Source organism: Panthera tigris, chromosome D3 (assembly GCF_018350195.1).
Source record: "Panthera tigris isolate Pti1 chromosome D3, P.tigris_Pti1_mat1.1, whole genome shotgun sequence".
Taxonomy (NCBI): Eukaryota; Metazoa; Chordata; class Mammalia; order Carnivora; family Felidae; genus Panthera; species Panthera tigris.
In genome coordinates, this window is record NC_056671.1 from 35,908,589 (window position 1) to 35,935,718 (window position 27,130).

General features: G+C 44.2%; 1 protein-coding gene across 2 annotated transcripts in view; it reads right to left on the reverse strand.

The window, feature by feature from the left end:
* PTPRM (protein tyrosine phosphatase receptor type M) overlaps positions 1-27,130 on the reverse strand; it is a 788,961-nt gene that overhangs the window by 39,284 nt on the left and 722,547 nt on the right. For both annotated transcript variants that reach the window (XM_042962258.1, XM_042962257.1), the window contains one exon: positions 19,041-19,138. In XM_042962258.1, the coding sequence (XP_042818192.1) occupies positions 19,041-19,138 (98 nt within the window). The remainder of the gene's footprint in view (positions 1-19,040; positions 19,139-27,130) is intronic.

Below are 27,130 nucleotides of genomic sequence, written 5' to 3' on the forward strand. Positions count from 1 at the left end.
CATTGGGAGTCTTCATTTGTACCAGGGTAACAATTTAGATCTCCACGGGACTTCTCAGTTCATAAAGTTTTCTAACTGTTGACTTGGTGCGAGTCGCAAAAAGAGCTCTGGCTAGACCATACGGAGGTTACCATCATTCTAAGTTCTAGAATGATCGGACTGCATGCCACCTTGCACTAATTTTGTGGGGCCATAGCATTATCTCTATTTTATGAATACATAATCTGAAGCTTGGAGATATGAAAACACGGACTTAGAAATTTAGGTGGTCGACACTGTGCCTTCGATGTAGCCAAGCCTGTGTCTGAGCTCACGACAGTGGCATCTAGGCTGTCCTGCCAATCATCCAGACAGCCTCAAAAGCCCACGACGAGCAGAACCCAAACCAGGCATCGCTGGGGTAAAGAGAGCAATGAGCTATGGTTCTAATGCTTGTGAAGAGACAGGTATGTAAATTACAAATCTGACTCTGACTCACAGCAGAATGAGAGGCAAGCTTAGTAGTCATGGATACATTCCCCAGAGCCAACTGTTTGGGTTCAAAGCTTGGCCTCTTTTTTCGGCTGTGTGACCGTTGGCATGTTACCAAACCTCTCTGTGGCTCCGTTTCTCCCTTTGTAAAATGGGGATAATCATAAAGTTTTATCAAGATTAACTAGATTCTTGTTTGTAAAGCTCTGAGAACATGCTTGGCACAAGTGAATGTTTGTGAAAACTAACAAATAAAAACTGCTATTGGAAGTCAGAGGAAAGAATATTAATTCTAAAGGAAGAGATTCAAACCTGTACAAGGGAGACTACATCACAGATGAGAACAGAAGGATGAAGTTCAGTTTCCATGGGTGGACGGACTAGGGAAGGCGTTCTAAATGGTGAAAGTTGGCAGAAGCATCTCCAGGAAGCCTGAGTGGTCCGGAGTCCCTGTCGGGCTGGCGGGAGGGGGTGGTGGTGCCCGGAAGGATGGGATTCTCCCAACAGCAGTTAAGTACAGTTCCCGTTTCGTGGTCTCCAATTGTTCTGACACTGTCCTGGCTAACTTTGGTGCGATGATTTAAAATAACAGAAATGGTGTAGGGATAGAAGGTGTGTATTCGAGCAGCGGAGGAGAATGCAGAAAATGGATTTCTGCAGGACCAACATTTTTAAAGGGTACTTAGTCCCTTTGTGTGAGCGTGCATAATCACTGGAACCACCTCGGGGCTCTGTGCAGCCGAGCCAGCTGCCGTGCAGGGTGGACTGCTAAGTGCAGAGTGCAAGCCGGACGTTGGGATGCATGTATGAGTGGGTTGGGTACAGGGGAGCTAGGGACAGGTGATTGCCCAGGTTCACGTGTCAGGCATCTCTGTCACCAGCCGCTGGGTAGACAGCGGACAGCGGCCTGCAAAAGCCAGATGGGGGTGATCACCATAACGGATGCACCTCAGGGTTCCTAGAGCACGTGAGCTCAGGGACTTGGCCAGATGCCTCTCCTAGGCTCCCAGGATGTGACCTCTTGGGATTAGTTACAGACCAGAAATGTTCTTGAAAACACACCCATACACACATTCTGTTAGGCAGAGGTATCTAACATTTTATTTTTAAGGACCACTGATAAAAAAGGCTTTTCTAACCTCTCTTGAAAAATATATTTAATGATGACACAGCATAGTATAATGGCAAGAGGCCCGGTTGGCATGCAGGAGGGCTTGGGGCTAATTCTAGCTATATTACAATCTAGCTGTGTGACCCTGTGAAAGTCACAGGAACATCCTGGTCCTCGGTTTCCTTATTTGTAGAAGAAGGTAAGTAGATTACACGACTGTTAAAATGATCTCAAGTTTGAGAATGATCCAATTACATGACTCTAGAATGAGTTTCTTTGGAAGCCACATTGCATTAGTGGTCAAGAGTGTGGTTCTGGAGTTCCAGTCGTGAACTGACAGTTACCAGCTGTGGAACTTTGGGCCAGTTTCTTAACATCTGAAGTCTTTAGTTTATTATCTGGGAAATGGGGACAGCACAATGCCTGTATCACAGAGCCATGGTGAGGGTCTAGAGACCCACCACATTGGTTAGCCTGTGAGGAATTTCCACTAGCTCTTAGTGGGGGTTGGCATTGTGCCCTCTTACCATTGTGTCAACACCTCTATTATTAAAAAGGGAATAGCTCATAGTCTAGCACACTGGGTGCTCTATTGATTACAACAGCTCGCACTCTCTAGTCTATGCCAGGATAAGGAAGACAATGAGTTTTAATTTCAGAAGCATGGATCTGGGGTAAATTCCTCTGAGATACTCTGGCATATACTCTTGTTCCAATGAATCTCTTTGGGAAGGTAAATAGCTCTAAGGGTGAAGGAAGCACGAAAGAGGATCTTCTATGAGTCACCGGCCTCCCTGGGGGCCTCAATATCTTCATCTGTTCCTTTGCACTCTTCCTTAGGTCATCACAGGAATTGCTAAACAGAGCAAGAGACTTTGAAGAATTTAGGCACCTGCCTAATTCTTGACTGTACATTATATAAGTGTATCCTAAGTTTGGGAAATAGGTGCTTCAACCAGTTGAGTGGATTGAAACGTCTACAAACTCACTCTTGTTTTTGGACTCTCTACCCTGTAACATCAGAAATGAATCTATCATTGGTGAGATGATGAACGTACCATGCTTTTCTACAAGAAAAATTCTCTGTCCTTCTATAATTTTAAGTGATAAGGGTTCTGTTTCTATTTCAAGGTAGAGAGTCTGAAGCTAAGAGAGGTAAACCCCAAAAGAATGAAGTTGTGCATAGTCACAAAACCATTCATTGAACTATTTCGCATCTTTGGCCCTCTTCTCTGGGAGGCCCCCAACATTGACTCACATATTTACTTGGCCAGATAACCCCAAGCCTTAAAAGGCAGAGCAAGGCCTCAGAAGATGAAGTTAGCAGGTCGAAAAAGTAGACGTGGGAAAAACTTTTTGCATTCCAGATAGGACACCATTTACTGTGGGTTTCGACAGATTATTCAAGAATAGGATATACCTGCAGTGTGCAAAGTAGGGGAAAAACCAATTTCCGAGTGCTCATGTGAGCAGAACAAAGGTGGAGGCCTACTGCAGCCTTGAGATCATCCCATATTTCATGCAATTACGCTGCCAACAAACTACAGCTGTATGCTGCCTGTGCAGGTACAAACGTGACCGGGGCTGCGCTATAAAAGCCTCAGACTAGGATGCTCTTGTCCCAGGTGCACTGTCCATCTGCTACACACTCGGGCCCTCCACACTCTTAAGCATTTTATAGACACTAGGGCAGGTGACCACCTCCATGCACCCCGGAGACAACTGCAGATACATTTCGTAACAGAGACGAGAGAGGGTCTAAGGCCAGCCCGGTAAAACAGGGAATATGGTGGAAGGACCGACACCGATGAACACGAGGATTTTCCAGGACCTGCCAGTTCAGCAAGCGACAGGGCTTGACAGTAATGACCATAAAAGCCAGCACTCCGGCAAAGTCATCTCCATGGGTTTGGCCACACTGAAAGAGCTGAGCTGCACGCAGCTGGCAGTTACCCAGGGAGCCAGGAGAGTTTATTTGGAGAAACACTTGTTATTCAGACCTGCAAATTTGCTTTCATCCTATAATATCCTGCCGCTGTGGCAATATTGGAGATGGCTGATAGGAACGCATCAGATAACTTAGAGCGGGTAAAGCATTGGCTCCCAAGCCTGATTTCTAACTCATCATCAGCTGGGTAAAAAAATCACTTCGCCTTTTTTTTTTTTTATTGAAAGGGACAAATGGATTAGGACGAACTGTTAAGAACTTAATGCAAAAGGGTTCATTAGGTGGGCTGAATGTAGATTTACTTCTGTCATAACCAACAGAGCTGCAGCGAACTTCATTCACGTCCATAATGAGCGTGTTGTACGCACATGTGTGACTTAAGATTTCAGCCTGTTCTCCCAACGTGGAAGAAATCAAGGGAAGGAGATCAATAAAGAGAAATCTCCCTTGTACCAAATAGGTTATTTTGCATTAGCTTATATTCTTTTGTAACTACTCTTCCACTTCTTCAAAACCATTTACTGACTATTTTCTAGTACTTTCTATGTGTCTGGCCTTTTGGGACTCACAGATGAGATAGGCTAGTCTTTGCTCACAGAGGCCTGGGGTCTGGTGGGGGAGGGCAAAATGGTACCCAAAGGTGTGTTGTTCTCTCTTGTGTGCAACTGTGTGTCATGCCTTTAATATTGGATTGTAAATGTCTTTTTTTTTAAACCTTTAAAAAATTTTTTTTATTTTTATTTTTATTTTTATTTTTAAGAAAGAAAGAGAAAGAGAGAGTGCTAGCAGGGAAGGGACAGAAAGAGGAGACACAGAATCCAAAGCAGGATCCAGGCTCTGAGCTGTCAGCCCAGGGCCACCCATACAGGGCTTGAACTCACAAACCGTGAGATCATGACCTGAGCTAAAGTTGGATACTTAACCAGCTGAGCCACCCAGCCGCCCCTGGATTGTAAATGTCTTAAAGGCGGGGATCTTCCCTTCTGTTTTTCTGGCCCTCACCTACAGCAGGTTGAGAGGTCATCTGATACCTGCACGTTAAGGAATTGTCCCAGAAGAGCCACAGGAGAGATGGACAAAGACTCCAAGGGGTTAAGATTTCTGCCGTGGATGCCATCAGAGAAACAGGAGGTGTGTGAAAAAGATAGGAGCCTGATCCTGTCTTCCCCACAGGAAATTCATTAATTCGCTGCGACAATGCATACAGAATCCAGAAGACACAATGGTCTGCACCTAGAACGAACGACAGCTGGTTGTTCCCAAAAAGGCAGACAGCATTTCTGAAACTGAGGTAAGGATGTGCAAGTAAGGGAAGGAGGGAGGCAGAGAGAGAGAGAGAGAGAGAGAGAGAGAGAGAGAGAGAGGAAGGTAGAAGGAAAGAGAGAGATATGAATATATTTGGGAAGAAACTTGGATCAGGTGCAGGGATTGTGGCAGTTCTAAAAGAGGTCTAGTCTAGTTACCCAAGTGAGCAAATGTGGAGGAGGGCAATAGCTAGTCTTAAAAAAAAATGTAGGTATTACACACACACACACACACACACACACACACACACACTTGCTCATATAAACACGCATATTTATTTACAGGCACACTATTAGAAATTTTCTGGAAGTTGGGGTTAGCATTAGAGGTATCATATTTTACATAAGAAACTTCATTACTTTAAGCCCTAAAATGCAGTACTTAGAATTTAATTTAAAACATGGGGTGCCTGGGTGGCTCAGTTGGTTAAGTGGCCGACTTTGGCTCAGGTCATGATCTCAACAGTTTGTGACTTCGAGCCCTGCATTGGTCTCTGTGCTGACAGTTCAGAGCCCAGAGCCTGCTTCAGATTCTGTGTCTCCCTCTCTCTCTCCCCCTCTGCCACTCATGTGTCCTCTTTCTCTTGCTCTCAAAAATAAATTAACATTAAAAAAAATTTTAAAAAGGACATAATAAACCTTCAGTAAGATTGAAGAATAAAGTTACGTGGTTTTCTCCTTGCTTTATTCTGAGAGTATCTGTTTCCTTTAGTCTCACATTTTTCAAAATTGTCACTCAATTTAGTAGTCAATGAAGGGTCTCCTAGTGAAATGAATTTATTCTGCAACTGTATCCATTTTTGCATGTCCTTTATACCACAGTTTACCTTTCAATTAAATAAATTGGCTATCCAAACTGGGTTGATGGGCCTTAAGTAACAATCAGGGTTCTCTAACGGATCTGGGGAGAGTAAGATAACTATTTCCGTGCATAAGGAGATAGTTTTCCAGATGCAAAAGTCATACTTGCAGCTACACAGAACATGATGGGGTGTACATAGATATCTCTATTAGATGACTCTGCAAGAGTTCTCCAAAGGAGCCACATTCTCCCCAAACCCCCTCCCTGCGGCATGCAAAGAGACAGATGTGGTGCTGCCGGTCAGAAATGTGTGTGGAAGGGAAGACTGCTTGATTGTGCCGGTTGCTAACCCAAGGCATCATTATAGACATTTTTGAGAACTTTCGAAAAGAGTACCTTCTCTCAAAATCCTAATTTACTGTAGTCAGATTAGATCATTTTTGAAAAGAAAGTTTATAAATTATAAACCGGCATCTTTACGGTCTGCACAAATTAAATATACATAGAACACCGACAGAATTCGTCCCGGTTGGTATTTAATCACCCACTGCAGTATTCTGCTCCAGACCTACAAAATTCATGTATACTAGTGCGGAATAAATAGGAGTGGACAGCTCTGTCCTGAGGAAGAGACCCTCCTGTCCTTCTACTGAATTCATTCCCTTTTGAGAATCCAGACTCCACACTTTCCTCCCCGCTGCTGGTGTTCAGAGCGGAGGCAGTGAGCACCAGGGAGGTCCCGAGGCCACGGGCATTAAAACAGATCTGAGCTGCAGATGCCGTCTGTTATTCAAATGGGTCTCCAGCCAGAACGTAAACAAGAAACATACAAACGTTCCTCATATAAACACAGAATTTTAGAGGTCACTGGGCCCATTTCTGTTCATTGCGAAGATGCGTAAACTAAGGCTGGGCGGTGAGAACCCACTTGGTTTAGTCCCTGAGAGATGCCCCCAAGGCCCTAGTGTTCCCCTCTGTCAGTTCTGCGAGGCCTCTGGCTCCCGGCCGCCCCAGATTCCTGTGCAGCTTGGTCCTGCTGCCACCAACCTCATCTTGCTGACATCCTCCCCGATTCATACCTTCTTCCTAAGACAGGAGCATGCCAGCTCCTACTCCAGGCTGACCCCCTTCCCCGGCGTTCCTGGGCCTCCCTAAAATAGCGATTTGTCCAACTTCCTTAAGTCTCTCAGCCCAGGGCCTTGCTCCTATCGTCACCGGGGAAAACGGACACCATCAGGAGAGGGTGCTGGTTCAAGTTTTCTCTTTATGTTTTGGTTCTGTTTATTTAAATGCACCCTCGTCCGTCTCTGTTATCCTGGCTCAGAGGAAACGCTGTCACCTCTCATAAGGATGAACTGAAGACCAGCGCTCTGGATGCCCTGCTTCCTGCCCCCTTGGGGAGAAAACTCCCTTGGCTGTCCACGTGCTGATGTTCAGTTTCTCTCCCTCTCCCGATTCTTTCCTCAACCCATAATACTTTCAAAGGCCTTCCACCTTTAAAATAGCCTTTGATTGTTCAATGGTCCTCTGTCTGCTGCCATATTTCTTTCTCTCCCCTTCTCAGCTAAGCCTCTGACGAGCTCCCACTCCGTCTGTGTGTTCTCGTTTTCTGCGGTGGCCTTGACTCTGCAGACTGCCTTCCGTCCTCCCTGTCTGTTGTGCCTACAGGTCATTAGGTCACTCGACCTCCGTTTCACCCACTCATGCTCTCTAATGTGTTCTTGACTTCCTTCTGGGGAACTTCTTCCTCCCTACGGGGTGGCTTGCCATTTAGGGGCCCTGGCCAGCGAGGGATGAGCATATGAACCAACCTGGAGGAGTCAGATGCTCTGGTCCCTGTAATGTGAATCCTGAGCACAGTGAAAACGGGCCGGAAGTTGTCGGCACGCGTCCTCTCCGTGCCGGCACCTTGACCAGACTGGCCATGAGGAGCCTCCTCCACTCACTGGCCCTCTGGAGTTGGTGCCTTGTTTCCTGTCTGTTTGCAAGCCGTATTCTTCACATCAACGTGCTGAGCTCCTAATGTTCTTCCAGTAAATTTCCCTTTGGCTTAAATGAACCTGAGTTGATTTCTGTTGCATATAATTGAAGGACTCGGATGGGTCTTCCCTCTGAAGCTACTCAGGCAGAAGGTTACCAAAGACTTTTCCTTGTTACATCCAATGGCTATCTTTTTCTGCCTTACATACTCTCCTTCTGCAGGACCTCCACTATGTCCCCTTTTCCACGTCATTCTGTCACTCAGTCCTTCAGGGGCTGGCTCTCTGCTTCCCACTCCTCAAGTGCACACCCAGCTCTCTGTGATAAACATTCTTGCCATGTTCATTTTGAACACATCTCCGCAGTCTCCCCTGGGGAAACTAAGGGAAACTATGTCTCTGCCTAGAGCACCCTTTCTTCCCTTCCTTTCTTCCCTTGCTGATTAAACCCTAGTTGCTGCCCCCGCACTCAGCTCCATAGACCACATTCCTCCGGGAAGCATTTATTAGCAAACCCCTCCGACGTCACCTTCCAGTCTGACGGGAGGTGACTCTTGTATGAACTACCCGAGCATTCTGAAACCTCTGTCATAGAATTGGGTCCCCACGTTTGCCTCCTCATTCCTGTGGACATGCTTAACGTATCTGTGTAGCTCTGGCCTCTTGTGTCTACATACATTGACAGGTATCCTGCACTGGCTTGTTCCCTGAAGGAACCCTCCCCCCTCCACCTTGTCAGTGATTTTCCTCTGTCCCCGTGCCCCTTTCTTTACCTGTGCCTTCCATCTTTGCTTCCAATTACATCTTCTTTTCAGACTCCCAACTCTGCTCATGTCCACCGCATCACCACCACCACTGCCTGCCCACATGGGTGCTCTCCCCATTATAGTCACATCCCGACCTTTTCTCACCTCTAGGTGCCGTTCCATCTCCTTTCTTTGATTTACGTCCCCAAGAACAAGCTACGTACCAAAGACAGGGAGCGGGGGCCTTGTGGAATTGTGGAGAGAGCACGGCCTTTGGAGTGAGACATTCTAGACATTCCAGCTCTGTGGCCTTAGCCAAATTATTTAACCTCACTGAGCTTTAGTTTGCTAACTTTGAAAACAGAAATCTTTCTATGTATCTCATAGGGTGGCCATGCTAATTCAAAGAAGTAAGGCTTGTTCAGTCATTTAGCAGAATGCTTGGCACAAAATAGGTGCTCAATATATTTTGCTGACCTACCTTTCCCTAGAGGTACCTGGCCTCTCTGCAGCTTTTGTCAACACTGCTTACCTTCTCCTTCTCGTTGAAACTGTATCGTCTCTTAGTCACGATCGTGGAGTCTCTTGGTTCTTACCTAATTTCTCTTATACATCATTTTCAGTCTCCATTCTGAGTCCCTCTTTCCCTGTCTGCCCCGAGATACAGATATTCACTGGTACTCTGTCTCCCTGTTTTTTGCCCACAAATGCCATGCTTCTGTTACAGTGGTTATCACCTTGCATTATAACTTTTTGTCTGCCAGTCTTTCTAGCTGTTAGATCATGTCATGTCTTTCCATCTTGTTATCCTTTGTCTAGTCCAAAGCCTAGCACACAGTAGATACTCTGTAAACGAAGGGAGAATCACACATTTAATAGTCTCTATGTCTTCAGCACATGTATCCCTCCAGAACTTTCTGGAAAGCCCCACATTGTTCATTCAGCATCTCAAAGTCAGCATGTCCAATATGAATCATGCTAGTTTCTTCCTAAACTTGCCTTTCTTTTTGGGGGGCTGAGGCAGAGAGAAGGGATACATACTCATTCTTGGTCAATATTCTTTATAGCATTCCAAGTCACAATGGTAGAAACCTTGTTGCATAATTCAGTTCTTTTCCCTTATTAGCATCCCCAAATCACACCCAAATTGTGGGTCTCCCATAAATTCCCAATGCCACGGCCACAACTCAAGTGCACATCATCTCTCACTGAGAGTCTGAAAGTCTTGCTCCAACCTTTGTCTTCATGCCTTCGGTCACCTTTCTGCAGTGGCTGCTAGAACTGCCTTTCAAAAGCACTAATTAGAACACACGATTCACCAGCTCGGTGCCTTCTGTTACAACAAACACAGCACCTCACTTTCTACCTTTGCCTCTGCCTTGGAAAGCCGCAACTAGCCCTCCAGACTCAGCTGTACTTCCCCATCAGATCTCACAGCTGTGTCAGACTACTTGCTCCTTCCCATCTTGCCATCTACTCCCTTTCTCTGTGTTTTCCTGTTTTTAAAAATTCTTTTTAAATGTTTGTTTATTTTTGAGAGACAGAGTACACGCAGGGGAGGGGCAGAGAGAGAGGGAGACACAGAATCCAAAGCAGGCTCCAGGCTCCGAGCTGTCAGCACAGATCCCGACATAGGGCTCGAACTCACAGACCGCGAGATCATGACCTGAGCCGAAGTCGAACACTTAACCGACTGAGCCACCCAGGCGCCCCTCTGTGTTTTCTCTACAGTGGTTGCCTGTTCCTTGAGGACAAGTGCATCATAAACATCTTTGTATTTCTTAATGCCATAGACATGGTAAATATATCATTAAATGTTGGAGACCCTGGGCTGAAAAGGGAGTAGAAAGCCAACCTTTGGGTTTAATTTGCGAACAAGACAAACTGGGCTGTTTCATGAATTTTCTAACTTTTAAAGAGGGGAACTGAGAAAATCTTTGGGCAGAGAAAACCTCAAAGGCTCAGTGGGGCAGCTAGGGAAGCATCCTTCCTGGAGGAGCTGGCTGGCATGGAGGGGTCTATAGTGGGTCCCTCTCCTCCTGCTGATAGCTCAGTCCTTTGCCTCCTGGGTGATATGCTGGGGGTAGATGATGTGAAGTGTGGCAGTGCCTGGGTGGGAATCATCACATACTATAGTGCCGACTACCTCTTTTCCCCCTAGTTTTTGTTAAAGTTACAGAGGGAGGTAAGGCTTGAACCAGCTACATTAACACGATCTTTGACATGGTTGATGGTAAATCGAAATGGAGAGGAAGGTTTGTTGAACGAGTATAAATTAATCAAAGGCGAGTACTATAATTAACCAGCTCATAAAATATCCATCTTAAATATCCAGTTCATTAAAAAGATCTATAAAAGGCAATGGTGAGAGTTCAAGACAGAAAAATTTTAGTTATGTCTATATAAAAAGAACTTGTCTCTTCCCTTTCAGGTATGAGTTTGATGTCTTGGAAGAACTCCAGAGATTTTATACAAATATTGTTGGTATTTTGTACCTTTAGGCATTACCTATGTTATTCTTACTATTAACCAATATTTCCACATTTTATAAAGGGGCAACCTTGCCTCTCTCTTGCTTCGTTCGTTGATCCTAAATCTGGTAACTTTTGGAGAGAAGCAGATGTTCTTTGTTGTACATGACAGGGGGCACTTGGAATCTTAATATACCTTCCTTGCATGTGAATTAGAACGTTAATTCTGACATAAAGCGCTCATCTTACACTTCTTTCTTTTGTTATTCTTTTAGTGACAAGTGTTACGAAATAAATCAGAGGGCAGCCTCTTTGGTTTGATAATAATCTTTAAAGCATCCATTTAGGTGGTTCTGTGCATCCTCTATATTGAGAGAGGCTAACACCTCTGGCCTTCACTTCCTTTAGACCCAAAACCCTTTATCACCTGTTATCAGAACTATTCAGAGCAACTCAAAGATAATTTTCCTATATGACTATCAGACCTCATTTGGATTTTTAATAAACAGTCACATTCTAATGAGGTCTTCATAAAACTGACTAAATATGTTTAGAAATCATTAGCTTAAATTACCAGCGCAAAAATCTCCTTTGGGAGTCCCGCAGATTTGGTTATAAGACTTTTGGCAGATGGATTAGCCCAACAGCACAACAGAGTTTCTGAATCTCCACACAAACGGTGTAAATGGGAATGCCTGGGAAACAGGCGACTGGATAAAAAGCGAAATGTCCCTCAGGTGGGTTCATTAAAGAGGGAAAACAATCACAGCACATTCCAGAGCAATTGAAATGCCAGGTGTGCAGCCGTCGGCAGGTGCCAGGCAAACTGACAAGGGTCCCTCCCCAGAACACACCGGCTGAAAGGGGATGCATGGCGGTGACAAGGAAGTCTCAGATAATGACAGGTCCTGGCAGATGTACCGGGGACCCCGCTGGAGGGAAGTGCAGCGTCTGTGTCTTCTGCACCAGGTGTGGCAACAGGGAGGGCTTCCCAGAGGCTCCAGCACGGCAATTACAGCCGCCTAATGCAGAGCGCTTCAGGGCAAAAATCAGGGGAAAGCGGGTTCCCAGCTCTGACTTAATGAATCAGCAGCAAGTCTGTGTAAACAAACAGGCATCCGCTTAGCTCATGCCTAATTCATGAAGGACACACCATGTGCAGTAAACATGTTAAGCAGGTAGTGGTGGCCCTTAAAAACCGTGTCATTTTGATTTCTTCGGTGGTTTGTTGTTGCTGTTTTTAAGCATGGAGAATGGGGAAGTAATCTCTAAACAAATGTGCAGGATTAACAACGGGAAGTGGCTTGGAATAAAGGGCAGTGCCTTTTCCCGGAGGGAATGTGACCTCTTGTCAAAACCCCCCCAAATCACACCTGACATTTCAAGGACAGATGCCATTAAATTCATTACTAACTGAAGACAGACCGATCCACCGGGCTGATGGTAACAAGGTGAGGATTCTTCAGGGCTAACCGCATCCCTACAAACCTGGTAAGGATGTGGAAGGATTTTTTTTTTTTTTAAAATAAGCTTGGGGCGCCTGAGTGGCTCAGTCGGTTGGGCGGCCGACTTCGGCTCAGGTCATGATCTCGCGGTCCGTGAGTTCGAGCCCCGCGTCAGGCTCTGTGCTGACAGCTCAGAGCCTGGAGCCTGCTTCGGATTCTGTGTCTCCCTCTCTCTGACCCTCCCCTGTTCATGCTCTGTCTCTCTCTGTCTCAAAAATAAATAAACGTTAAAAAAAATTAAAAAAACAAAAAAACAAAAAAACAAGCTTACCAGACCTAAAATGATGGGTTTCTTTACTCCTGTGGGCTTCCATTTATGGGTTAATCTGAAACCCAGTCACCCTCCCCCCTTTTAGCTGCATACTTTTCGCTGGAATTTCCATGGTTACTTGTCCGAAGGAATTGTTTCCGGCAAGAAAACCAACAGTGACTGCCCTGAATGGGATGGGTCCAAGTGCCTGATGGAAGGAACAGACCATCACCTCAGGGCCTTTCTTTTTTATTTTTCCAAAGCCAGGTAACTCAGAACGAAGACTAGCTCCCTGCAACATGGGCCATGTCCACGAGACAGTGGGCTTTAGTGGGTGAGCGGTTTTGTTTTGCCTTTTGTCATTGTAGTAATTTCAAGGCACGGTCTTCTTTTGACCTTTCCGCCGAAGAACTATACTGTCCTCATCCCTCCTTAAAGTAATAAAAGGGTTATATGAAACTAGCTCACTTCTTCAGTCACTGTGTCCAGAGGAGAGGAACCTTGGGAATTTCAATTAGGCGAGAAAAGACCATGTAGGCCTTTATTTATCATTTTCTTAAAACCCGTAGTACTTGTTATTTTAAAATGATCTACTTTTCAGACTAATTTACCTTGGGATTATTTTCAGTGAGCTCTGATGCAAATATGTAGAATCTGAGGTGGTGAATAACTTTCAAGGCTGTGACAGCAGTCTGCAGATCTTTTCTTATCAGGCACAGGCAGTCAGCAAATATTTGTGAAATGAAGGATTCCGAATCCATCATACATTTCAGGGAAAGAAACCCAAGTACACGAAAACAGGAAATCTGTAGCTTGGCTGTTTCACATTAACCTAGCATAGGCTAACTGCTCTCTGACACTCAGGTAGAAGAAACCTCCCTCATTCATTTCTTTGGGCAGTTACTGAGTGCCAGAAGGCAGAGACCAAAAATTCTGGTGGCGTTGAACTTTTTTTTTTTTTTTTTTTTTTTTTAGTAGTCATTACTGCTTTCATAGCAAAAGAATGAGACAAAAAAGGTAAATATAGACATCACTGTAGGTCTTAGGTGTGTCGGTGGAAAGGTAAGGGTGTCACGAATACCTATATTTATGAAGTCCTTAGAATGGGGCGGGAAGTTCTCTAACCACCTGACATGTCGAAACTCACTTAATCTTTACAAGAACCCTAGGAAGCAGGTGCTGTGATATCCCCACTGCCCAGGTGAAAGGTGGGTGGGAGAGACATGGGGTGGCCCCTTTTACGCCAGGTACATGGTGAGCACCAGTCTCTAAGCCAGCTCCCCTGCTCTGTCTCCCAGCAGAGGGAACTGAGACAATAAACAGTTTTTGTACTTTCAGTACATAAAACACTGCTTTGTATGTTTTTATACTTTACATAATGGTCTCAGAGCGTCTACCCAGTGTCTTGTCACTTTATATCCTTTACGTAGAGAAAGTTTTACATTTTTATACGGTCAAATTTCCCCATTCTCTTCTTAACACGTTGAGCTTTAGGTATTGTTGAAACATTCTTTTAAAAAAAGGTCATAAATATTTTCCTTCATATTTTCTTCTACAAGGTTTAAAGCTTAATTTAAAGCTACATTTTGGGTTTAAAAAAATTTTTTTAATGTTATTTATTTTTGAGAGAGAGAGACAGAGACAGAGCATGAGCGGGGACAGGCAGAGAGAGAGAGAGACGCACACAGAATCCGAAGCAGGCTCCAGGCTCTGAGCTGTCAACACAGAGCCCGACGCGGGGCTCGAACTCACAGACCGCGAGATCATGACCTGAGACGAAGTCAGACGCTCAACTGACTGAGCCACCCAGGTGCCCCTACCTTTTGTTTTTTATTTGGCGTTTGTTTTTGGTGTTTTATGATTTTTTCTTTTGTCCACACCGATAAGCAAATTTCCTAGCTCAGTGTATTGAAAAGCTCATGCTTTCCCCACTATTTACACATTTTCCTACATATGGCTATAGTCAACATCTGGGCTATTTTGATCTGTTGGTCTATTTCTCTCTTCCCAATCTGTGGTACCTATAATTTTCTATTTTCCTATGTCCCCATCTGGTTTTGATATCAAGGTTATACAAGTCTCTTAAAGTGGGGGAGAAGTCTTCCTTTTCTCTTCCCTTCGAATAATTTTCGTAAGATTTGAATTATCTATTCCTTGAATATTTAGTAGAACACACCTGTTAATACTTTGGAGACTGGTGCTTTTCCCCGAGTCAATTTTTAACCATTGTTTACTTTTTAATTAATGCCTACTCAGACTTTTTAAGAAAAAAATTTTAACGTTCATTTATTTTTGAGAGAGACAGAGAGACAGAGATGAATGGGGGAGAGGCAGAGAGAGACAGGGGGACACAGAATTGTAAACAGGCTCCAGGCTTGGAGCTGTTACCTTGGAGCCCGACACAGGGCTTGAACTCAAAAGCCATGAGATCATGACCTGAGCCGAAGTTGGACGCTTAACCAACTGAGCCACCCAGGTGCCCCATAATTTTTGTCCCATTTTGAATCAGTTTTGGAAAATCATACTTGTTAAGAAAATTACCCAACTTCCCTAATTTTTCAAGTTTGTTAGCTATTCATATTATCTATTATGATAAAAGAATCTTTTTCCTATTTCAAATATTGAGAGTTTTTGACTTTTTTTCTTGTACTTCAGATTGCCAGATGTTTGTCTATTTTGTGAATCTTTTCACAAAACCCTTTTGATTCTGTTGATTTTCATGATTGTTTCTTTGCTTTTAATTTAATAATTTTCTGTTCTATTATTTCCTTTTTTCTTTAGTTGTATTCGTTCACATATTTTTTTTATTTTTTTTTACATTTATATTTATTTTTGAGAAACAGAGTGAGACCAAGCATGAGCAGGGGAGGGGCAGAGAGAGAAGGAGATACAGAATCCAAAGCAGGCTCCGGGCTCCAAGCCATCAGCACAGAGCCTGACGCGGGGCTCGAACTCACGAACCATGAGATTGTGGGCCGAAGTCGGATGCTTAACCGAATGAGCCACCCAGGCGCCCCAACACGTATCTTTTTGATTTAGATGCTTGGTCTTTCTTCTTTTCTAATGACACTTAAAAACATATACACCCTTTTAGGTACCATTTTATCTGCATCCTACAAGTTTACTCTATGATACTATGATTCACAGTTCTTAGGAAGTTCTGATTCATATCAGGGCATTTTGCTTTGACCCATGAGTTGGGGGAAATGCTTTCTCATCTAGATCCTCAGTGAAGACTGATTTGTCTCTTTCTCACTTCCCTGTTTCGGTGCCCAGCTGGCTTCCCTCTTCCACCTCCCTCTGCGTCCCCCTCCACTGTCCCTTCTCTGAGTGCCTACCTTTTGTGAGCTTAGGTGTCAGGTGGCAATCTCGAGTTCAAATTCCTCGTATTGCACAGGCCTAACACGTTATCTCCTGTTTTTGGGTGGGTGTAAAACCCAAGATCCAAAATCATGAAGTCTGAGGTCCCCCACCTCCCTCCAAGACTGACGCACCCCACCCACCCAGCCTCCAAAGAACAGTGGCAGTGTCCACTCTCCGTCTGGCCTCTAGCTCTCACTCTTCTGGTTTCTAGTAGTTTCCTTTCTCGAAAGCTAAGCCAAATATTTTTAACATACATATTTACATATGATTTGCATATAATATACAAAGTTATTAAAATATATATTTATATTTTATCTAGAATTTCTAGATGTTTGTAGAAGGAGGGTTTTCAGGTTATTTAGTTTGCTATTTTTGCTAAAACTGAAAGTACCTCCCACTTCTGAATGTCTCTCTTCTTGATTTGCACCTCCTGATACTTCTGAAAAATCCTTTTTTTTTTGGAAACAGCTTTACTGAAGCATAATTGATACATGATTACAATATACAATGTTTATTTTTTAAAAATTATTTTTATTTTTGGGCACCTGGGTGGCACGGTCGGTTGAGCCTCTGACTTCAGCTCAGGTCATGATCTCACAGCTCATGAGTTCGAGCCCTGTGTCGGGCTCTGTGTTGACAGCTCAGAGCCTGGAGCCTGCTTCGGATTCTGTGTCTCTCTCTGCCCCTCTCCCACTCGCGTGCTCTCTCTCTCTCTCAGAAATAAATAAAAACATTAAAAAATAATTATTTTTATTTTTTAAAATGTATTTATTTTTTTGAGAGAGAGTATGAGCAGGGAAGAGAGAGAGAGAAAGAAAGAGAGAGAGAGAGAGAGAGAGAGAGAGAGAATATCACGCAGTGTGGAGCCTGATGACACGAGGCTTGATCCCACAACCCAGGGATCATGACCTCATCTGAAATCAAGAGTGGAATGGTCAACCTATTGAGCCACCCAGGTGCCCCCAATATACAATGTTTATGTGCACAACCTGATGAGTTTCAACATATGCATACACATGGTATCATCACTATTTCCAAGATAACAGACATATCCAATGCCTCTCCAAGTTTCCTGTGTCCCTTTTTCTTTGTTTTTGTAGTAAGAACACTTAATGTAAGATCTATCATCTGAACAAATTAAGTGCACAAAACTGTATTGTTAACTGTATAAGCACTATTTTGCATAGCAGACCTCCAGAACTTATTTATCTAGCATGACCAAAACTTTGTACCCATTGAACATCAACTCCCCATTTCTCCCTCTTCCCAGCTCTTGGCAACCACTATGGTATTTCTCTGCTTATATGAATTTGACTATTTTGGATAATTCATAGAAGTAGAATCATGTATTCTTGTGACTGGCTTATATGATGTTCTCCAGGTTCATCCATGTTATGAATGGCAGGGTTTCCTTCTTTTTTAAGGCTGACCAAGAATCTTAAGCAACAACCCCTTTGTGGTTTCTGCCCCAGTATTTCACTTCTAGGCTAATCTCCAGGCTACCTTTGCTGCTGAGGGTCAATCTCACAATGTCAACCTTTTCTATGAAGTAATGGGTTGGGGCGCCTGGGTGGCTGAGTGGATTAAGCATCTGTCTCTTTCACCTTGGGTTGTGATTCCAGGGTCATGGGATCGAGCCCTGTGTCAGGCTCTGTGCTGGTAGTGTGGAACCTGCTTGGGATTCTCTCTCTCCCTCTCTTTCTGCCCCTCCCCACCCCCTCTCTCAAAATAAATTGAAGGGGCACATGCACCACGATGTTTATAGCAGCACTAGCAACAACAGCCAAGTTATGGAGAGAGCCTAAATGTCCATCCACTGGTGAATGGATAAAGAAGATGTGGTTTATATATACAATGGAATACTACTCAGGGATCAAAAAGAATGAAACCTTGCCATTTGCAACAATGTGGATGGAACTAGAGTGTATTATGCTAAGCGAAATAAGTCAGAGGAAGACAAATATAGTATGATTTCACTTATGTGGAATTTGAGAAACACAACAGATGAACACAGGGGAAGGGAAGGAAAACTAAGATAAAAACAGAGAGGGTGGCAAACCATAAGACACTCTTGAGTACAGAGAACAAACTGAGGGTTGCTGGAGGGGAGGTGGGTGGGGGGAGGGGCTAAATGGGTGATGGGGATTAAGAGGAGGGCACTTGTCGGGATGAGCACTGGGTTTTATAGGTAAGTGATGAATCACTGGGTTCTATTCCAGAAACCAATACTACACTGTATGTTAACTAACCTGAATTTAAATAAATAAATTTAAAAAAACCTAGGAAGTTATACCAACTTACTTCACAACGTTAAAGTGACAATTAATGAGATGACACATGCAAATCAAAGTACATAATAAATTATAAACTTTTACTTAAAAAAAAAAAAAAAAGAACTAACGGATTCTTGAGTTGAGCAGAGCCATGGAATTGACCCTCTTATAAAACAAAGCAATTGCACCCTGTGTATTTCTCATTTATAAATTTCACTTTGGAAATAATCCTATAGCGTACCACTACCTAGGTTATAACTGCTTAAGTATTTCCCGCTTTAATAAAAACAGCTCTCGTGACCAGTTCCTACAGATAAAGTAATACAAGACTTCAGGGGGAAGACGACGATCTCTATTTGACAGGTTCAGAAACAGAGGAGCAGGAAAGTAAAGTCTAAGCAAGAGGAGATGCTGGAATGCCAAGCTCAGGACTGCATCCAGTGGCTTACTCTGTTTTCAGAGTCAGTGTTCCGGAGTTAGGGAATGCAGTCGTGTCTAATGCAGCACCCTTTGTGTTTTGACACCCAGCAACAAGTGTTCTCGTGCTTAGAGGTGTTTTCATGTGCTCAATATAGCCAGATAACAACTGCTTTTAAATCCTGAGTGCCTTGCCTGTCTGTTGCTATCGCAACAAATGAAAGCAATTCGGTCTATGTTTACTGATAATTTATAAGCAAGTGCAGCAAGCGACAGGAGGAGGTGTCGTCGTTAACGTTCGCTAAAATACACACAATACTTCAAAAGCCTATTCTGGCCTTACTCCACGTTACCAACCGAGCAAGGAACATGTGGCCATGGAGGCGGACAGCCGACTTACCCTTCCCACTTCCACGAGGTTGGTCACCATTATGATGCTTGCGGTGTTTTCGTGCCACACCATCCTCCAGAAGTCATAGATGGTCTCCTGCATTGGTCCTGCAGCGAAACAGAACACAGACTTTTTTTTTTTCTCTTTGTAAGTTTGCAACTGGCCAATTTCTGGGGCTTTCAAATAAACCTATCAAGGCTCGCATGCAGTCCCCTCACTTTTATAGATGGGCTTAGCTCTCCTTTCCAGTGCCGATGCTAGTGTTGATGGGTGCCCTTGCTCAAACAGCACCTCCAGAGATACTGAATTTTTCACGCATGGCTGAATTTTCACATGTCATCAAACGTCTCTGCATTTGAGCTCTTTTTACCTCTCTTAAACGACTGCTGTGAAAGAAAGTTATTTCTCCATCATTTAGCTATTTATCTCCATAATACTCAAGAGTGAAATTTTAAAAAATGGATAACATCACTCTTCCTGCTAACAATTGGCAGATATCCCAGGGAAATGGTATATAGAATGAAATGAGCCTCTGTAGGAAAAATGGCCTCTTCTTGTTTCTAATATTTTTCTTATTCTGTGCCATCTGTCAAATTAATCCTTTTTTTTTTTCACCTGACTTCCAAAAGTGAGAGAGAAATTAGACTTTTAAGCAGATGTACTTCCTGTCACTGAACGTGATCAGTACCTCCTTGCTCAACTCCCGGGATCTGAGTATTCCAAAGCTCTTTCTTATGGACCCGGGAAAAAAGGGGGGGAGGCGGGCATTACAAAATGCCAGTTCTATAGAAGCAGGTACAGGAAGTTGGAATATAACATTTCTTCGAAACCAGATTTGTAAAAACCCTAATCTCTACTTGATGCTCATGCATGTCTGAGGGTGTAAGCCTAACAGTACAAATCTTAAAAGAACAAGGAGAAATGCAAGGAAACGAGAGGAGCACAACCTCAAAGCCACAAGAGCCACATGATACGTGGGGAATCATACAAATGGCCAGGCACATGCTGGGACCAGGACCCGGCTGTACTATAGGATCTTGACAATGCAGATTACTGGATCTGGAACTCAAATATCTGACTTTGAGATCTGCCGCTACCTTTTCACTGGCTGTGTGATTTTGGACAAGTTAGCCACTGTAAGCTTCAGTGTTTTCATCTTTCTTTATCTACATACTGCTTTCAATGACACATCTCAGGGTTATTTTGAGGAGTCGTGGAGTTAATGCATACTCAGGCATTTTATAAATAGCAAAGCATGAACACGAAGACAAGGTGTGTTCAAAGATATTTATAAGTGGTCCTTCCTTGGCTAAGGCTTGGACACTGAGTAATGGTGGCACACCCGGGGCCCCCCTTCGGGTGCCTCCCATTCATCTTGACCAATTATCAGCTGGTTCTTGGGTAATTTTTCTTCTCCAGTTTCACCATCAAAACCTCCTTGCCTTCTGTCTACAACACAAGCTTCTATCATTCCTCCTTGCTGCTCTGACTACACGCTCACCCTTCCCGTGAAAACTGACTCCACCTCCTGATGTCTCTGTGTCTTGTCCCCTGATGGGTCCAGGCCCGCCACCTCTCATGAAGCTGTGCCCCGCCATTTCAGCCCACGCACGTGCCATTCTCCTGAGGCATGGGCTGAGGATTCCAACGACTTCAATCTAAGGTTACACAGGGGACACGTAAACACTGGATCCCATCCATCACTATGTTTGTAGCCTGTGGACAGGAGCATTCATTGTGTCCTGAACCGCTTGTCACTTATTCACAAGAACAAATATACCCTGAGTCTATCTTTGTATACACAGATAGCCTTCCCAACATGACTCCCCTCCCCCTCTGCAAAGAGGCGGCCCAGGCACTTTCTGCTTCCTTCACTAGATACACGGGCCTGAGCCACCTAGTCTGCAAGTTGCAGAAAGAGTTCTGATGACCATGGCTGTAGCGGATGAATCAGATGTTCCAGCATTGTGGATGGCATGTGCCTGCAGAAGAAAAGCCACGTCTCCCTTCCGTGCCCAACAGGAGTCACTCCAGAGATATTCCAAGCTGTGGGCCAGTTCCCAAGTGCAGCTCACTTCCCCTTTCTGAGCTTTAGACTCCCTTGTGATTATTTAAGATCCCCCTGGAGGGAAACATGGCTGTGGCTGTGGTTTTACTACAATTTCCTTAGTGCCTTATGGAACACCTGGGACATAGCAGGAGCTCAGTGAATAAGTGAATCAAGAAGTGAGCCTATATGCTTATGTATAGATTGTATTATTTACTATTAAACATACTAAAACATATCTCAGGATTAAGGAATATTAATAGATCATATTTGCATGATTTCCTTCCTCGACTTCTATTTTGGAGACTATCTATAGAAGCTGGAAAGCACATCGGCTTCACTCCTTTCCAGTTCATTGAAAGGGGGCATCTTTTGCAAGGGTCTCTTCGGAATGTGTGAGAGCAGTGATCAGGCAGGCCTCAGAGTGCTGTGACTGGACTACTGTTCCCAACCACCAACCAAGTCCCTCCTCTGTTTCCCAGACTCAAGGCTTTGCCTCTCAACTTAACTCAGTCCATTTCCCTAGGTAACCAGAGTGCCGTCCTGGCCTCCAATAACTGTTCCCTACCGAGGGCAGTGGTTCTCAACTCTAGCTGCAGGTTATGATTATTGTGTAGCTTTTAAAAAATTCTGAGATCCGAGGTGCCTGGGTGGCTCAGTCGGCTGGGCGTCCGACTCTTGGTTATTGGCTCAGGTCATAATCTCACGGTTTGTAAGTTTGAGTCCCGTGTTCCCTCTGCACTGACAGCACGGAGCCTGCTTGGGATTGTCTCTCACTTCCTCTCTCTCTGCCCCTCCCCTGTGCTCTCTCTCAATATATTTAAATGTTTAAATTTAATGTTTAAAAATCTGTTTTTATGTTAAAACAACATGTTTAAAAATATGTTAAAAACATTATGTTTAATGTTAAAAATTTTTTTTAATGTTTAAAAATGTTTAAGAAATGTTTAAAAATTTCTGAGCTCTGGGAAGCTTGGGTGGCTCAGTGGGTAAACGTCCGACTTCAGCTCAGGTCATGATCTCACAGCTCGTGGGTTCGAGCCCCGCATCGGGCTCTGTGCTGACAGCTCAGAGCCTGGAGCCTGCTTCGGATTCTGTGTCTCCCTCTCTCTCTGCCCCTCCCCCACTCATTCTCTGTCTCCCTCTAGCTCAAAAATAAATAAACATTAAAAAAAATTCAAAAAAAATTCTGAGATCCTAACCCAAAAGACTGATTTAATTGGTCTGGGGTGAGCTTAGGCCTGGGTGTATTTTCAAATCTCTCCTGGTGGAGAACCACGGATCCAGAGCATCAGGAACATTCGGCTCTACCTTCGACCTATCAGGTGGTCTCATATGGAGGAGGTGAACTGTGGAACACCAAAGATTTGTTCTGAATCTACTAATTAGTCTAACTCTGTGTACCAGCAATTTGAATGGAGGAATCCCATTTCTCTCTGATTTAGAAGGAACTTCGTACATAAAATGTCATCTAGGAACATGGCTGTATCACTTCACCAAGGGGGCTCAGAGGCTATGAAGGTGATAGGGGTTTTTAATGTTTACATAACTACACATGGGTTAACTTTAAAATCAAGGGCATTTATAAGCATTAGTGGTTCGCTTGGGTGATTATATAAATGGTATTCTTGATGATTTTCTTACTTGCTGCCTTAAAAAAAAAGGATTGGGATAGACTAAAAAAAAAAAAAAGGATAGAAAAATTAGACTAAAAAAAAGACTGGGCTAGAAAAATGAAATAGGTGATGTTCTTTTCAATGCTAAAATTGCAATCAGTATCCAGAGGAACTGTAACAGTTTGGGCTAATATCTGAAAATGAATTTGAACACAAAGATTATTCTGAGTTGATCCCAGGAAGAAAAAAACATGCAAGGAGAGGGTCCCCATCTCCCCCGGTGTAGTTTTGACTTGGTTTCCTGGTCTCTTCTCCCCTTCACGTGTGTGCCACTGTGCTGTCATTTGAGAGCAGCCCCCTTTCTGACACACCACATGACCTCCCTGATCTGGTGACCATGGCGGTTCACCAACAAAACTGTTCGGGGGTGGGCACTGGAGAGTTTTGTCCTCTGGACAAATGATGCAAGATATTTTCATGAATGTTCATTCAAATCTTGGTTTGTGTTTTCATGCTTTTTTTGGAGGGGAAGGGGACTAAAGGAAGAAGGAAGGCACCTGAATTTAAGGTTTTTAAAAAAAATTTTTTTTTAACGTTTATTTTTGAGACAGAGAGAGACAGAGCATGAACGGGGGAGGGGCAGAGAGAGAGGGAGACACAGAATCTGAAACAGGCTCCAGGCTCTGAGCTGTCAGCACAGATCCTGATGCAGGGCTCGAACTCACGGACCGCGAGATCATGACCTGAGCCTAAGTTGGACGCTCAACCAACTGAGCCACCCAGGCACCCCGGAATTTAAGGTTTTTAATGCAAAACTGATCAGTCCTGTTTTTCTTTTCTTTTTGAAATTATTCCAATTATACTGAATAATATATTTCAAATTATTTCCCAAGACACGAATAAATTATGACTCAGAGATACATGTCTTCTAACAAAAATCAAAAAGCATGCCAGAGGCCAGCACAAGACAGGCTTTACTGATACCAAGATCCACTCCCTTTGATTTTGGTAGCTCTTGGTGGGGTCTGAGTGACCCTGGTCACCATGAGCCTCCAGATAAATGCCCAGGATACAAGACGGTTATCCCTGGCACCGGTGCCCTGACAGAGCTGAGATTTAGGGTGGAACACCAGGGGAGAGTCAGCATTCCTCTGCCTCTGATGTCTGTCTCCCAAAAGCTGGTGTGGCACGTGCCCTTACCACGAGGACAAATATAGAGAGGTCACTGGGGATTGCTTCCAGGGTGGACAAACAACTAAACTCCTAAGACAAGGAATCTACAGAGGTAGGCAAAGGACTCCGGAAAACCTCCCTCGCTCGAGGGACGAACGGCTGTGAGCGACAGCCCCAGGATGATTTCCGCAGTTTGTGTCTGGGTGGGAGCCTCTGGGATTGCTGTGGCTGCATTTTACCGATGTTTGCACAACAGGCAAGAAAGTTCTTCCCAGCAGTTGTCCCCGTAGGGACTCAAGCGTGCAAGGGAAGGTCTCAAAATTTCAAGAATATCAGGCTGATAATACATTGTTTCCCTCACAATGGTGGACTCACGTGGACCTCTGCCAAGAAGAAACTGTGTGCAGGGGCCATTCCTACCACCACTGAGCCCGGAAGGAACAACAACAACAACAACAACAATAAAAAGGTCAGGAGGGACTAGAGCACAATAAAAAACAAAATTAAAAGCAATGACAAGCATCAATGAAAGACATTCAAGGATGGGCTCTATTGAGTAAGGTGAGTTCTTCAGTTCATGGAAAGTGAGCCATATTAAAAAAATCGTAATTTCAAATCTTGAGAGAAGACTTGTATCCCTTTTCTTCATGTTCTAATTTCTATATGGTGTGTTTTCTGTGTTAACCAGAACCGCCAAGAAATCAAGGTCCTTAAGCTCACAGTGGCATATTGGAGTTTTTTGAAGGGAAGAACGATAGTACAAATTCAAAATGTGATCCCGTCATGAACAGACTAATACCTAACCTCTTTTGGGCACCTGCTGTTTCTCAGGTCCCGTTTGAAGTAGTTTAACGTGCAGTCACTCGTTAAAAAGTAACTCATTAAAAAGACTGCATTCCAGTGTAACAGGTGCATGTTACTGGAAGGAGAGGGGCCCCGGGGAAGTCAGGCAGATTGTCTGAGGGCACATGGCTCGTGGGTTGCAGAGCTGACATGTGAGGCCTTTCCCCACTGTGTGACGCTGCCTCCGTGGCAATGTCAAAAGCGACTCAGAAGGGTTCTAACCGACAGGGGCGTGCGCGCAGTCATCATGATCCCGGCAGGAGGATCACAGAAGAAAACCCACGTCGACCACCTGAAAATACCTCTTCAAACACGCATAATTTTAATCAGGGTGATTCCTGCCTTCCAGCCTCCCATGGGTCCCCCTGCCACAGAATCAAATCCAACTTTTTGAGTATGGCCAGCCGCAGTCCCCTTCTGCACTGCCCCTACTTCTCCTAGGTCCTGAGCTGCCAGCAGTCAGGATCATTTGCAGTGCAGAAGCCCTCCTCCGATTGCTATCCGTCTCGGCTTGGCCCACTGAAGGTCACCTCATCAGGCAAGTGTTCCGAGACCCAAACCATGGCTCCCTGTTTCTTCAAACATTTACAGTCAGTTGTGATGCCAGTCTGTTCTTAATGTACGTCTTCCTTGGAGGTCTGTGAACGCGGACCTGCCCATTCGGGTCACAGTTTCTCTGTGCCCAATGGTCTCATACCTAGCTTGCTTCCCTCATTCACACCCCCTTGCTGGCCCCTGGTGGGAATGTGAGGGTGCAGCCTGTATCTATAGGTGAGCACCCAGCCTGCTCTGTGCCAGGCACTCTTTGAGGCGTAGAAGGTGTAAAATAAAATTCTTTGAGGTGTAGAAGGGGTGCCAATGTGAATTACAGAAGAATAACCCCTACTTTCAAGAAGCCTGTAGTTGTAGAAGGTAGAGAAAAGTCAAGGACATATTACATTCTCATTTAAAGGGAAGTAAAGTAAGAATCCTAAGATACTTCCATTTCAAACTGAGCTATGCACACTTCTGGAGACACATGGAGATTTTCCATGGGGTACGTGATTAGTTTTAAAAGGATTCATTTCTAGATACTTAAGTCTATACAGACGCCATCAACACTGATCTCCTCAAGAAGGAGCCCCCATGCACAGTGGGCTTTCTTGCACTTGACAAAACTCTCACCCATCTCAAAGACTACTGTGGGGCGCTGCTCAGGTCTGAAACAAAGCAACTGACTGAAATACTGACTCTGAAAAATCACAGGGCTTCCTGCCTCCTTTGTCTGAAACAAATTTCTATTATGGGTAAAACTTGATGTTAGAAATGGAGTATTTTTTTTAAATAAAGAGAAAACTTTATTTGTTAAACAATGCCATTGAAACCTGTATTTGATCACAGTAGAAGTCGGGGTGGGGCGCCTGGGTGGCCTAGTCGGTTAAGCGTCTGACTTCAGCTCAGGTCGTGATCTCATGACTCGTGAGTCTGAGCCACGTGCTAGGCTCTCTGCTGACAGTTCAGAGCCTGGAGCCTGCTTCAGATTCTGTGCCTCCCTCTCTCCCTCTGCCCCTCCCCCACTCTCGCTCACTCGCTCTCTCTCAAAAATAAATATTTAAAAAATTAAAAAAAAAAGAAATCAGAGTAATTTGGTACATGTTGGGATGCTCTGAATTCAGAACACTTGAAAGCAGTAGAGGCTGGTAACACTTATTCTTTTAAACGGAAGTGGAATGGGGCGCCTGGGTGGCTCAGTCGGTTAAGCGGCCGACTTCGGCTCAGGTCACCATCTCGCGGTCCATGAGTTCGAGCCCCGCGTTGGGCTCTGTGCTGACAGCTTGGAGCCTGGAGCCTGTTTCGGATTCTGTGTCTCCCTCTCTCTGCCCCTCCCCTGTTCATCCTCTGTCTCTCTCTGTCTCAAAAATAAACGTTAAAAAAAAAATTAAAAAAAAAAAATGGAAGTGGAATGTCTGGCTTGAGTGCCATATTTTTCTGGATGAAACCCGTGGTTGGAGGTTTCATGTGTTTTCTTTCAGGCTAGATATGCTTAAGTCTATAAAGCAGTCAAAATATATTTATCACATATCATAAAATGTTTATTCTAGTTACATCAGTCCCCATTTCATCTTAGAAAACATTTAATACTATCTCCTTTTAACAAGTAGGGAGTCCAGCTACCAGAAGGTCAAGTCCAGAGGGAGCCGCTCAGCTCTCCTGCAGCAGGCAGACAGATGTGTGCCCATGGTGGAGGGACCCATTTTATTTACTGACCGAAAACTCTCAAGAAACACGACCATGTCGAATCTGAACAGCAAACAAAGAGTAAATAGAGAGATAACGCAACGAGTAATGAGAAAGGCACATTTTAAATATCTTAGTCTAGGTGTATCAAAAAATGTTGAACTGTTCCAAGGATGGCTCCCTGGACATGTAGGTGGCTGGCA